The sequence below is a fragment of the Eschscholzia californica genome, unplaced genomic scaffold (genome assembly GCF_041429995.1).
Source record: "Eschscholzia californica isolate CP2 unplaced genomic scaffold, dmEscCali1.0.p SCAF_4, whole genome shotgun sequence".
NCBI lineage: Eukaryota > Viridiplantae > Streptophyta > Magnoliopsida > Ranunculales > Papaveraceae > Eschscholzia > Eschscholzia californica.
Genome location: NW_028238461.1, coordinates 3,960,305 through 3,970,420, shown reverse-complemented (window position 1 = coordinate 3,970,420; position 10,116 = coordinate 3,960,305). Strand labels below are relative to the sequence as shown.

The window sequence follows — 10,116 nt, the reverse complement described above, 5'->3', positions numbered from 1 at the left end:
ACATAAGAAGACTAAATGGGATGAATAGATAACAGAGAGTGTTCTATAAGTTGGCAAGTGTGACATGCCATCCGATGACCTAGCGCTTTCGTCTAATTCGAGTAACAGGGATTGCCTCTAGTTAATACTTTTTAAACATTTTACAAGTTCATATCGATACTCTAAGGCCGACAAATACTAAAATTTTCGTAAGTAAATCATGTTACCTTGTTCTATATTTCGCCGGTTAGTTGGAGATAGTAATGTTCCAATTAGATTCATGAGATCGTCTTTTTTATATCTTCACCAATCCCTTCATAGTCATAATGGAAAACTAAATCAAGGAGAAAATTTCAAATTCTATTTCATAACCACGGGCAATTTTCAAAGCAAATGACAACCAAAATATAAGAAAGAAACTCCCATGTGAAATATGGTTTAAGAGAACCTCCCATTTCCAATATATTCACAGAAAAATGATAGATAAAACATGGACATAACAATCTTGATAACATTCAATCGTCGTTATCCAATATGAGATCCATTAAAAGTACCTCTGTGAAGATTTTGTCCCTGCGGTTTTATATCGTATGAACCGATCCCATATGGGGGTGGCACAAATGGGTTTTGATTTGTTTGACTGAAATTCATGTTTCCATTGTTATTGGGTTGATTCCAATCAAATAATGCTTTTGGTGAGATACCCATATTAGGTTGAGAAAGAAGGAGATTTGGTTGATCAATAGAATGAGATCTATTTTTGTTGTCTGACTGAGGAGTTGTTTCTATGGAATTTACAATTGTGATATCATGAATACTGGATCTTCTCTTATCTTTCCCTCCTGAAAGTTGCCGGAGAAAGTACTTTTGAGCATGGCTTGCCACTTGAGTTGGTGTCCTAGAGACAACGTAATTCCTCGATATGTTTCTCCAATCTCCTTTACCGTACTTCTTTAGACCCAACAAAAACAACCTGCAATATAATATCCCAAACCCATGTCACAAATTTACGAGAAACCACACTATCCAAAATGGAGCCATAGTTGGCTAACCCGTGCTTTAGCCAGGTCGCCCTACCGATAGTATCATTTAACCAGACTACTCGATAGAAAATGCATGGTTCCACCTCTGTTTTACTATCACTAGATACCGAACACCACTCGGCTATAGTTGAACTTCAATTCAACATCCTTGGAGGCTGGGACCAAACTAATTGCCAAAAGCCTCATGGGTGTCGATAATTGTTTGATGAAGAATCAAGTTTAGATGTTAACATACATTTTTCGACATTAAGAGATACTACAAATTCACAAAGATAAACATGGTTTCTAGGGGAATGTTACCTATGTTCTTCCTCTGTCCATGGAACCCCTTTCTTTCTCTCTTGATCAGAAGCTCTACCCGAAGAAGGTCTCTTCCCACTGGAGCCGAATCCCCACTCTAACGTAAATGAGGAGGTCTTATATCCAGGAATTCGGATCAAACCTGCTTCTATTTGGCTAACATCATATTCTAATTCTTTATATTGTTTTATAACATCTACCACAGACTTTCCGGGGATCATATCTGCAATTTTTTGCCATCGATCCGGAGTATCTTTATCATGTAAAGCTAAAGCACTTTCAAAGAGTTTGTTCTCTTCATGAGACCATCTTGTATTGTTGTTGGTTCCTTCAAGAAACCAATTGGAATAGGATGATGCCATTTCCAACCTCATCTAATTCAAATTACAAATCAAAATCACATGGAAGAAACAGATATGAGTTTACAGTTTGGATATCCATTCACCTCTCTCTCTATATATATGTGTGTGTGTGTGGGTTTGCAATTCAGATATGGAGAGTTGGTTGAAGAGAGAGAGAGAGGGTGGTATGGGTTCTACTAGATTATCACAGGCATTAAATTAAAAACCATTATCAAGGGATCAGAATATCTTTGAAAAGAAGTAGAGGAAGAAACTAGAAGTGACCCACTTTTCCAAAATCAAAGAAAATCTAGTAAAAGAAAGAAGAAGAGATATTTCTTCTCAAAGATTAAAAGCTGAACTCCATATCAGATCTTCAAACAACCATAAAGAAGAATAAATTAAAGCAAAACCCACACAAGTCCTCAGTAAAAATGAATGTTAACTGAAAAGAAAAGAAAAAAAGCAAGAACTAAGAGACCCAAATGGAAAAATGAGAAGGAAGAGATGTCTGTTTTTTTTTCTTTTTACTAAATGAGGATGGAGCAAAGCTGGATGAGAACAGATTAATTCAAATTCTATAACTCTATTCCTTCAAGCTGAAAAAGAGAGATTCTGGGAAGGTGGAGGAGGAAGAATGGCAGACCAAAGAAAGGGGTTGAAAGTGGGGATTTGTGATTGGATGTTATGGTGTTTGTAGGGGCTGCAAGCCTGCAACTCAAGTAAATGCTTTGAATAAATCAGGGGTCACAATCCCACTATAGGCCGGGTGACGATCATTTTTGGCTCAAATGTCCAATTAAGACTTCACCCAATAAGTTCAGTGAAGTTTATTTTGACCACAACCGAGGTAAAAGTTCTCTCTATCGATGTTGCTATAGAACACATCATCACTATTAAACTAATGGTTTGTTATGCATATATCAAACAGATAATGTGTTCAAATTGTACTTAATGTACCAAAGCGAGAGAATCCTCCGTCATAATCAACATCCTCTCAACATTAAGTAAAATTGGGTGGTAATTGTTCGTAAAACAGACCACAAATTAGATAGTTTAGTTCATACAGAGATCCTTGCAACAAAAAAAGAAAATCTTATAGAGATAAATTTACTACACCATATTCTTGTAAAATTATTGACACCCATGTGGTTTTTGGCAATTAGTTTGGCCCCAGCCTCCTAGGATGTTTGAATTATCACAAACCAACCCCAGAGAAGGTGATGGATGGTGAGGGACCTACCACCACTAGGTCCACTGCAACGGCCCCTATTCTAGAGAGGGTGCCTCTAAAGGTCGCCTGCCTTTTTAGCTAAGGCTCGTGTTTCTTCCTGTCACTCTTAACTAGGGATGTCAACGGGGCGGATTTGGGACGGGTTATCTCTTTCCCAAGTCCGCCCCGTTAGTAAACGGGTTTTACCATTCCCGTCCCAATAGCTAATCGGGGTGGGTATTTAATTACCATACCCGTTCCGATTAGAAATTACTTAACCATTACCGACCCGCCCCGCCCCGTTTAACATGAAACGGTGCGCGGCGGGTCGGATTTAAACATAAATTTCATATTTTTATTTCAAATAAGTTAGATTAATCAAAATAATATAAATATTATAAACAAAATTTTATAACATTTTGGTTTTATCAACTATAAACACTACAACTTATTACATAATATAAAATATAAAATAGTTAAATTGATGATATAAGATAAAAAGTTTTAGAAACCTATTGTATATATAATACATAACATATATAATCGGGGCGGGGCGGGTTTTACTACCTAATCCCAAACCCGCCCCGACCCCGGTAAATGGTTTTATCTTCATACCATTACCGTCCCATTTAATAAACGGGGCGGTAAAACCCGTTCCATTAGGGGCGGGTTCGGGAAAAAACCCACCGGTTCGGATCAAATTGCCACCCCTACTCTTAACTTGAGTCCGTGTTGTTCAAGTCGAACACGAATTACACCCAGTCAGAATGCCTTTGGACTTGTCTAGTCTGTTGGAGCACGATGAGTGAAAGTGGACTTGAGTAAAAAGGCGGGGTGTGAAGGCAGGCAACCCCGACGTGTCGTCAGTCTCCCTCTAGTCTTTAGCTCTCTTTCTCAAAGGTAGAAAATTGAAGCACGTTTCCTTTTTGTTACTAAAACACCCTTGAATTTGGTATTATGTATTTGTATAAAACCTATACTGGTAGTGGTCCCGGAACTTTTAACTGTTTACATACATTTTTTAGTTTGTGGAATTCGTCCTACTCCCTTGGATATTGCCTATTGGGAAATGTGCCCTTGCTCTATGATTGGCTATCTAGATTTAATAAAGGAGGTAGGTTTAGGTGGAGTATTTATTTTCCCAAATCCGCCTCATACACAAGCAATTCATTTCAAAATTAACTTCATTCTATAGTAAGGTTTAGATTGGGAAACTGACTTGAATCCACCTTCCATCTTGATTTCCCTCCAAATTAGAATTCAATTCTACTGCAAGTGAATCGAGATAGCATTAATATTAAAGTAAAATCATATGTTTCTAACGAAAGCGCAATTGAGAAGTGTATGTTTAATAGTTTCAATTTGGTTGCACCGATGTATTTACCAATAAGATTTTTAAGTGCGAGCTCTTTAGTACGACATTTCCATAAAATAAAGCAATATGAATATGTTTGAGCCTTTGTGGATTTCAGAAAGAGACGGAAGAGAGTGTTCATATTCTGCCTAATTGGCTTTCCATATCCATGAGTGATTGGACCTAGCAGAACCTGGATGGGCGTGCGACGAAAATTATTTTGCTCTAAGAAATTTTGGGCCATATTTCATGAGATAAACTATTTCACTTCTTTGATATGTATACACATTCGCCACTTGTAGAGAATACGTACCGCCTCTGGAACTACCCTTGAATCAAAACTTTAAGTACTTGATATTTTCTCATGAAGATTGGTAGAAATTACAAGAATTTGGATGTGCTTGTAGGTACCCACATAGCCAACTTCATGGTGCCCATAGGATTTCTAATTTCTACACGCACAACTCCAACTGCTAAGCTCAAACACAGAACTGCCCAAACATTTATACCAAGTAATGCAACAACCACAGCTAACTCCATAAAATAAACATAAATCATTGCCAATTTACTACCACCTAATTTTTCTTATACAATTTTATAGTAGAACCTATTTGCCCCTCAAGCCTCCATCGAATGCAAATAAAATAAACAGAAAGCTTAAAATCTTCCTATTTATAAAGTCCATTATGTCAAGCCCACACCAAGAAAAGATGGACAACTACAAAAAAAAAAGAAGCAAAGCACAGGAACTTCCTCTAACTTGCTACTTTGAGGTGAGAAAAGCTCTTTTCATGCCCTGAATTTTGAAATGCCAATGGCCACAACTTGTACCGGGCAATTGAGAAGCCACCACCAGATGCATCTCTAGTGGCGGTGGTGTCAATTAGTCTGGCCCTGGCAAGCCTTTCTCATGCATCCCCCCAAGGTGCGCCATAGGCCCACCAGGCACGACGCGCAAAACAAACAAGCAAGGTTCGCCCTGGGGCGCCCAAAGGACAAACCTGGCCTGGCCACATTGATGATAGCTAGGTATCTCTGACCTTGTGCTGATGAATCTACACCCTATTATTCTTAGCATCATTCATAATATTATTCTAGTTCACAAGTCTCTTCTTCAAAATTCAGAGTTTCTTCTTACCCAGTTTCTTGTCCTTGACAAAAATTTTAGGTAATCTCGGGCAATAACCATGAGCTTTTCAAGCTATGCAATGGAATGCAGTATATCAACATGCGAATAACTCTGCCATGAATTCTTCAACTACAAACATCCTTAACCTACTTGTCTTTTCGAAGAGCATTTCTTCCTTTCTTTTTGGCTTTAACACCCCCCAACCTGAGAGCAGACTGAAACCCATTTTTAAACTGAAGTAACTCCAGCGACAAAAATGTTGGGGAATTTCAAGCTCCAAAAACCCTCAACCTGAAATGAACTGATGGAGATTTCCTGAAATATGAAGGAAAAGAAGAAGATAAGGACAGGGCGAGGCTGGAAATTTTGAACATTATAACGTAAGTATTTGAACAAATTCGTCTCTTCCTTCAGGACAAATAACTTTTACTTAAAACGACAAAATAGGATTAGGACAAGAAGTAAGAACCCCATAATAGTCATTAAAACAAATCTTTAATTTAAATCAAATAGATTATGATAGATTATGCTGAGTCTGATAAGGCAATTATCGGTAAGGAAATCAAGTAATGTCAATTCAAATTTAAGTCAACGATTTATTAAGAATTTCAACTATTTAAGTTTTCGTTATTTGGAATTGTCCAACTACATGAATATGATCGACACAAACTAATTAATGACATCAACGATGATATAATGTAGGCAATTAAGTATCGAAGGTTTTTATTATTTAACGGGGAATACATGATTAACGTAGCATTCATGATATCATACGCGAGGTAGTAATACGATGTGGTTTTATCCAACCAATAGCAAGTAAATCAATTGAATATATATGTTTAGATAATAGAAATGGAAATCAAAACTTGGTAATATCAAAGAATACCTAATTTAGGCTTTCTCGGTTGAGTATAGCCGAAATACACTCCTCGCGATTGAATGTGAAGTCTTTAGCTTATTCTTTCCCGAGTCACTTCTCCTACTGTTCCTCAATGGGGTTAGGTAAAACTTTAACAAGCCATTATCAAGATTGTTTGGAGAATATCTTGCGCTTCGATTTCTTTCTAATGTGATTTCCTCTCTTCTCTTCTTACTTTGCTCATTTATTTCTCCATTGCTCCTCCTCCTACTCCCAAACAAACCACTATTACTAGATGGACTCCTCCAACTAACACTACTATTACTCCGAAAGACATTTCGATTAAAACCCACTTTTGGATCTCCATTAATCTCCCTAAGCTCAGGCCAAGTCTCTGAGAATGAACGGTCGATCACATTCCCTCTATAATATCTTTCTTCATCGTCTTTGTTACTTGGCCGTCTATGTATAAACCCCCAAATGCTCCAAGCCTTACTCCACCTTCGAGATTTTCTAGACCCTTTTCTATCTCCGCCATCACAATCTCTAAAAACTGAATCGAAGCTCTCAGACCGATCATCTCTGAGTGGATTCGAGGAGTTAGAAATCCTCGAGGATCGGTTAAGGTTATCAATAGTAGTAGGAGAAACCTTTGAATTTGAAACAAATTTCATTTCATTGAGATCTGCATGAATTGTTCGAAGTGAATTCGATCGATCCAAACTCTTTCTATTTATTGAATCTGGGTTGAAATCATTAGTCTGAAGTGACCCACCAGAGAGAGATGTGATAGTAACATTCTCATTGATGGGTTCTTCAACTGGAATTAGATTATCGATTCGTCGAAGAGGTACAGAACCATCTTCAACAACTGAAACCATTGAGGGAATCCTTGGAAACATTTTCCCAATAAGATATCCATCCCAAGAAGCTCTTGGTTCATCCCATGAACCGGGATCGTCGAATGACATTCTACCCACATCAACTGACATTCTACCTACATCAACTGAAGTTCTACCAGCGTCAATGGACATCCTACTGGTATCAATGGACATTCGACTAGCATCAATGGACATTCGACCAGCATCAAGTGAGAACCTTGGATCAGTATCACAAGATCTTCTACCAAACCCATAATCAGCAACCTCTGACTGTGTTTCCCTGAAGTATCTACCAGTTCTTTTCTCGCTCGGCATTTTCCCACCATTTTCTCGCTTCTTCACTTTCTGTTTTTTCCTCCATTTTTGTAGTTTCTTGCTGAAAACTGCAGCTGCTACCCAAAAATTTCCTGCAATTTCCTTCAAATCCCTTCCTCCTCCTCCTGCCATAGGCTTCTGGCATTGGGATTCTAGATCTATATGATCCTTTATTGTCATGATCTCTTGTTTTTCAACTAATATTTCTTCTTCTACTTCTTCAATCTCTTCAACTATCTCTTCGGTAATCTCTTCTTCCACCCTCTCCTCTTCAACTAGGTGTCCAAGTGATGGAACTGGAACAACAATATCATCAGAAGAAACCCTAATATCTTCCTTACTTTCTTCTTCTTCTTCTTCATCCACCACCATCTGTTCTCCCCCTTCTTCTTCTTCTTCCTCCTCCCTTTCTTCCTTCAATTCAAATACAGTAGTACCTTCAACATCTGAAAACCCTAAATTTGTGGTTTCAATTTCTTCAATCTCACCCAAAACTTCATTTGATGATTCTCCTTTCTTATCAGCATCAATACTGAAAAGATTACAAAGAGTAACACTTCTAGCCCTAACATCACAAGACTTCCTCTGAGGTTCTAAAAAACCAGAAAAACCCTCACCTCTTCCACCAGAGAATGACTTGCTCCGCCGAAGCTCAGAAAAAAACGAAGTAGAAGAAGAAGAAGAAGAGGGTTTGTTCTTTCTATTGTTATAACTACTTTCTCTTACTCCATTAGAGCCTCTGAAGATAGCTTTAAGAGCAGAAGAAGCAGTTGAAGATTTTAAGCGAGTTGGGTTTGGGTTGGGTTGATCTAATCCGGCGAGGCGTTCTCTTAAACAAGAAGCACAAAATCCGGTGACTGGTTGGTCGGGGTGACGATCACAGACGGAGAAACTTTGAGGAGGAATAACTGGTTGTGGTGGTATTTCAAGATTATCCATCTCTTTTAACAAATGAAATGAAATGAAATGAAAAACCCTCTTATTACCCAGTTCAATGCTTTACTCACACTTCATGTTCAGATAAAACCCTTAAAAAAAGAGAGAGAGAGAGAGAAGGGGAGTTGGTGGTATAAACCTCAGAAAAACCCTGAAGAGTCTAGTCTGGCAAGGACAATTGATACACACTTCCTTTTCTCTCTCTGGATAGAAAGAAGGAAACAGAGAAGAGTATTGAAATGGATCTTTGGTTCTATCCTTTTCTGTTCTTGGTGATTGATTGATTTTCTTCTTTCTCTTTGTTTTTTATCAATAAGAATTTTGTTTTAAAAAAATTTGGTTTTCTTTTCAATTCTCTCTCACCATTCAAAGATTCCTCCAAAGCAAAAAAAGACCAAAAAGCAAAAGCAATAACAAAACACTCTGCCCCACTACTTCCCAAGTGTTGCTTATCTGCCCGGCCGGCCCCGCCGGGCACAGGAAAGAGCTTGCTCGGCCGGGTTTTGGACCCAGTCCCTGCCAATCCGGATTGAAATAGCGTCGGCCGATCTGGAAATTGGACTCAAATGTTTTGGTTAGGTTAGCAACATCAACATGATCGATCTTCATAATGTTGTTGGCCTTTAGGGCATGTTCTAGTTGGGCTATAGGCCCGGTCCTGTTAGTGTTTGAGTAGGCGGTTATCGAGCTTATCACATCTATGATGTATCAAGTGCCACATGTAACGACATACGTAGATCGTAGTCGACTTCCAAAAAAAAAAAAAAAAAAAAAAAAACATGATCGATCTTCAAAACATTTTTAACTTTGTAATTGATATATATGAACATGATCTTCAGAAGATTTTTAATTTTGTATTTGGTTAGATGCATGTTAGCCATAGTAAGGTTATAATGGGTCGACTTCACCAGATTTTTTGAAACAACTACGAGGAATATCTATTCAGGCATATAAGGGACTTGTTACAAAAGGTTATCTAGAATTAAGTCTAGTTGTGCTTCTTTTGATGTTGTTATTTGTTAAGTTCGTGTACATAGAGAGACTATTTAACATTGTTAACTCACTCACTAATTAATAAGCTAAGCTAGGTTTAAGAGAACCACCTCGGTTGCACGAGAATGGTGTAATGGTCTTCTAGCGCCGTTAGTGGTAAATTGCTCTATACGTTCACTTGAATATTTTGAGTATGAGTTCACAGTTTTATAAAAACCTAGTTGCTATACATATAAATTTGATTATTTTAGAATATAGTGCAGATTAATTTTCAAATTTGTAGTTATGCAAGTGAGATTGTGGATGTATTAATATAATTAAAAAAAGAGTTAATTCCTATTTGGCCCCCTACTTTGTGACCAGCTTCCTTTATAGCCAGCCCCCTTTTTTCCGTAAATTCAAATATGGCCCCCTTTTCTTAACACCGTCAGTCAACTTTTGTGGTCAATACCTTTTTTTCCATATTTACCCTTCTTATTAGAATGATTTCTAAATTCCAAATTGACCCCCTTTTGAATTTGGGTCAATTTCAAAAAAATTATAACAACTTTGGAAGAAACAAGGGGGCTAAAATAGAATATATATAAAAAAACAAAAACACCTCATCCCACCCTCTCTCTCTCCTCCATCTCACCTCCACATCATGTATCTCGCCACCTCATCATCTTCTCCGAATGAAGGTCGCCGGCCGGCCAAATTTTCCGGCGACCTTCCATTTTTTTTCATCTTCTCTCTCTATTCTTCCTCTTATCTCCCTCTCTCTCTCTCTAATC

General features: G+C 37.9%; 2 protein-coding genes across 2 annotated transcripts; both read right to left on the bottom strand.

Moving 5' to 3' along the window:
* Positions 1-204: 204 nt before the first annotated feature.
* LOC147541707 (transcription factor DIVARICATA-like) lies at positions 205-2,058 on the bottom strand. The gene is made up of 3 exons (XM_086632246.1): positions 1,323-2,058; positions 534-952; positions 205-292 (listed from the first exon to the last, which is right to left on the bottom strand). Exons 1-3 carry the CDS (start codon positions 1,694-1,696, stop codon positions 258-260), a joined length of 828 nt encoding a protein of 275 aa, XP_086488372.1. The 5' UTR covers positions 1,697-2,058; the 3' UTR covers positions 205-257.
* A 2,711-nt stretch (positions 2,059-4,769) lies between these two features.
* On the bottom strand, positions 4,770-8,855 carry LOC147541706 (protein OCTOPUS-like). Its single transcript, XM_086632245.1, has 2 exons — positions 6,246-8,855; positions 4,770-5,674 (listed from the first exon to the last, which is right to left on the bottom strand). The coding sequence occupies exon 1, from the start codon at positions 8,351-8,353 to the stop codon at positions 6,251-6,253; it is 2,103 nt and encodes a 700-aa protein (XP_086488371.1). The 5' UTR covers positions 8,354-8,855; the 3' UTR covers positions 4,770-5,674; positions 6,246-6,250.
* Between the last annotated feature and the right edge of the window lie 1,261 nt (positions 8,856-10,116).